This window comes from Microtus ochrogaster (assembly GCF_000317375.1).
Source record: "Microtus ochrogaster isolate Prairie Vole_2 chromosome 14 unlocalized genomic scaffold, MicOch1.0 chr14_random_1, whole genome shotgun sequence".
In the NCBI taxonomy this organism is placed as follows: Eukaryota; Metazoa; Chordata; class Mammalia; order Rodentia; family Cricetidae; genus Microtus; species Microtus ochrogaster.
Genome location: NW_004949096.1, coordinates 27124776 through 27128663, shown reverse-complemented (window position 1 = coordinate 27128663; position 3888 = coordinate 27124776). Strand labels below are relative to the sequence as shown.

General features: G+C 44.5%; 1 protein-coding gene across 1 annotated transcript in view; it reads right to left on the bottom strand.

The window, feature by feature from the left end:
• Positions 1–3888, bottom strand: part of Bub1b (BUB1 mitotic checkpoint serine/threonine kinase B) — a 57119-nt gene that overhangs the window by 26350 nt on the left and 26881 nt on the right. The window contains exon 10 of the mRNA XM_005364244.1: positions 157–269. Within this exon, the coding sequence (XP_005364301.1) occupies positions 157–269 (113 nt within the window). The remainder of the gene's footprint in view (positions 1–156; positions 270–3888) is intronic.

Below are 3888 nucleotides of genomic sequence, written 5' to 3'. Positions count from 1 at the left end.
GCTGAAACCACTTGTTAAATTACTTTCCGGCTAGTAGTAACTAAAAAACTACCAAAAAAAAAAGTATTTTTTAGGTTGGGCATGTAGATAAAAGATAGAATTCTGGCCAGGTATGCCTGAGTTTTCTGTATTAAAAAAAATAGCAAAATTTTTTACCTGGTCTCCAGCTCTTTCCTGCCGAATAGTCTGGATTTCCTTTAGCTTTCTCTCCATCTCCTCAATCTGTTTCTGCATTTCTTCCCTCTTCTTTGCACTGGTCAGCAGTTCGGCTGCAAACAGTGAAGTTAGCTGAGACATTCCCCCTCACAACAATCCCTCCAGGAAAGACTGCCTCCGGCTCACAGCCTCATTACCACTGATGAAAATGGAAAAGGGGAAGCGAGTCCTCAATTTGTGGTGGGGTATCCATTCTTTGATGTATGGAATCAGGAAAAAAGCAACACCTATCATGCACAAGTACAACGAAAAATAGGTTCCAATGATACCAAGTCCTTGGCCATATGATGCTAACACCCAGATATGGCAGAAACACACAAAGAAATAAAAAAATCAGCCGGGCAATGGTGGCGCACGCCTTTAATCCCAGCACTCGGGAGGCAGAGGCAGGCGGATCTCTGTGAGTTCGAGACCAGCCTGGTCTACAGAGCTAGTTCCAGGATAGGCTCCAAAGCCACAGAGAAACCCTGACTCGAGAAACCAAAAAAAAAAAAAGAAATAAGAAAATCATTTAGCATTCTAAGCTAGCTTGGACTACAAAGCAAAAGTTTCTCAAAAGCACTAAAGGTATTTATACGTAAAACGGGGCAGGGAAATACTTAATTGACAGAGTGCTTGCATATCACAACCCTGGAACTGCAGTACTTAAGAGGTAGAGGCAGGACGCTCCAAAATCAAAAATCCTCAAATACACAGTAAGCTCAAGGCCAGTCAAAGTTACATGAGGCTATTTCTCAAACAAATAAGCAAGCAAAAACAAGAAACCACAAAAATAAAGTGGGGGGACGGTGCAAGGTAACAACACACAGGACTGAGGCTATAGCCCGCTGATAGAGCACTTAGCTTGTAGTACAAGCTCAGGACCCAGTACAGCACCAAATAGGGGGTGGTGTAAAACTGTATATAGTGGATGAAGGTATGAAAGTCATGGCTATTAAAGACCAGTGACCAGGAATCATTTTGATAAAATGCTGTGATAAAGCTAAAACCTGAATGATGAAAGATTAGTCACAAGACCTGGGCAAAGTTTGTTCACACAGGAAGACTCAAAGGAAAGCCAGCTTGATTGGAGCACAGAAGAAGGAAGGCAGTAAAAGATGAGGCTGGAGAACAAATGGCACTGTGAAAACAGGCGCTGGGTTTGGCACACGGGCTTCTGGTGACCAGGACCAGAGTTGTTTGACAAGAAAAATAGGAATGTCACAGAGAACACTGGGCAATGAAGACTGACTATCCTTTCAAGGCAGTCTAGGGATGGGAGGATGGCTCAGTGGTACAGAGTGTGCCATGCAAGCACAAGAACTGGAGTTTAGATTCCTAACACCCAAGTAAATGCTGGCCCACTTGTAACCCCAATACTTGGAAGGTAGGAAGAGGAGCGTCCCCAGAGCAAACTGGCTTGTCAGACCAGTGTATAGGTGAGCTCTGGCTTATCAACACTCTACCTTAATGAAGAGGCAGAAAGTGATGGTGGAAACACCCAATGCCAACCATGTCAACCTCGGGTCTCCCACACAAAAGCGCAAACATGTGAGACATACACAAGTATTAATGTGTGCTGGGAGTGGCACTACTTAAGAAGGATTAGGAAATGTGGCCTTGCTGGAGGAAGTGTGTCAATGGGGTAGGCTGTGGGATTTCAAAAGCCTAAGCCAGGCCCACTGTGTCACACGTCCTGCTGCCTAGAGTCAGGATGTACAACTCTCAGCCCCTGCTTCAGCACCGTGTCTGCCTGCAGGCTATGATGCTTCCACCACGATGGTCAGGGACTAACCCTCTGAAACCATAAACCAGCCCAAATTAAAGTGCTTTCTTTTTTAGAGCTGCCTTGGTCATTGTGTCTCGTCACAGCAACAGAACAGTGACTAAGTCAGAATGCAAACCCCGTACTCTCCCCACGCACATGCACACAGGAGAAAAATTAAAGAGGGCTGGAAGATGACCCAGTGGTAAGTCTTTGCACCCCAAGATAATACAATTCTGACAACCTGAGTTCACTCTCCAGAACCCACCTAAAGGTAGAGAACCAATTAAATGATGTCATCCTGTGTCCTGAGTGCTTGTATGTGCTCCCCTGCCCTGAACAATGAGGAAGTTTTTGTTTTTGTTGGTTTTTTTTTTTTAAAGAAAAATAAGTTTGCTCTTTGGTGAAGTAGGAAGATGAGCTAATGGCTCGAGGAGAACATGGGGATAAAAAGGAACTTTAAAAACCGTGGGCATCCATGTGCATAATGATAACAGTAGAAACAGAAAAATGCTGGAGGGAAGAAAACCTGTCCAGGCAAACACTTGAGAAATGTATACAGTCTTTCCAGAAAAAATGCCAGGGAGGGTGAATGGGCAGAGATAGCAAGTAGGACAGCAGACTTGACAGAGATACAAAATGAGATGCTTCAGTTCTTTCAATGAACTAAGGGAGAAAATCAGAGCTGCAGATGTAAGACTTGAAAATGTGAGAGCAGACTAAATTTATCCACACAAACCGCACTAAAGCTCAGCTCGGGGATTTATTCAGCTGAGAATAAAATGCATTCCATCACACGTTGGTATAGAGGTATGAACTAGAAGTTTTCCTTAGACAAATAATTGTATCTAGGTACCTCCTCCTTATTTTAGTCCTTGTTGACGGGCTCTTTGGGGGTTTTGGCGGTGTTTTCTGTGCCACAGACTGACTGACTCCAGGTCTTCACACATGCCAGACAAGCACGCTTAGTACCAAGCTTCGCCTTCCAGCTCAGTTTCTATTTTAAAGACTTTGTATTATTATTGTAAGTGTGATGTGCCTGCACAGGAGACGACTCCATGGCGTCGGTTCCCTCTTGCCAGCTTTATGAGGTCCTAGGGGTCAAACTCAGGTCACCAGGCTTGTGCAAGTTCCTTTACCCAGTAACCATCGTACCAAGCCCCAGTTCCTGTTTTTATTTTATCTCTTTAACACTTATGGGTAAGGGTGTTTTTGCCTGCATATACCTATGTATTACTTGTGTACCCGGTGCCAGAGGCCACAGAGGGTGTCAGATCCCCAGAGTTAAGGTAACTGTGTTCTGATGTGTGTGCTAGGTAGAGAGCATGGTCTGCTTAAGAGCTAATGCCCTGGACTCTTGTACCGTTTCTCCAGTCCTTCAGTTACTGATTTTAAAAAGGCCACACTCAGTCTGGTGTAGTGGGACACACTTTTAATCTCAGCACCCGAGAGGCTGAGGCCAGCCTGGTCTACACAGTGAGATGAGACCTTGTCACAAAAACAAAAAGGCCTCACACAGCTGGCCCCTGGCTTTGCAACCATGTCTCCTTCCCACATTGGCACATAGGGCCCATACTTCAATATATCATTTGAGATTTATTTTATCCTCTTGTGCTAGTGCCCTAAGGTCTTCAATATCCGCTTTCCTAATTGTCAGTTCATCTGTCCCTCCTAACACCCCAACTATTGTGGAATAACCAACCCTTCTGCATACTGTGTAGATATATGCCTCTGATTAGTTTAATAAACAAGCTGACTGGCCAATAGCTGAGCTCGATGAAGTTACATGGGAAAGACAAACTGAGAGTGACGGGATGAGGAAGGATGGAGAAGTCGCCAGCAAACCTCTGAGGAGGCAGAACGTATAGAAAATGAGGTAACAAGGCATGAGCTACATGGTAAAACTTGGATAAGAAATATGGGTTAGC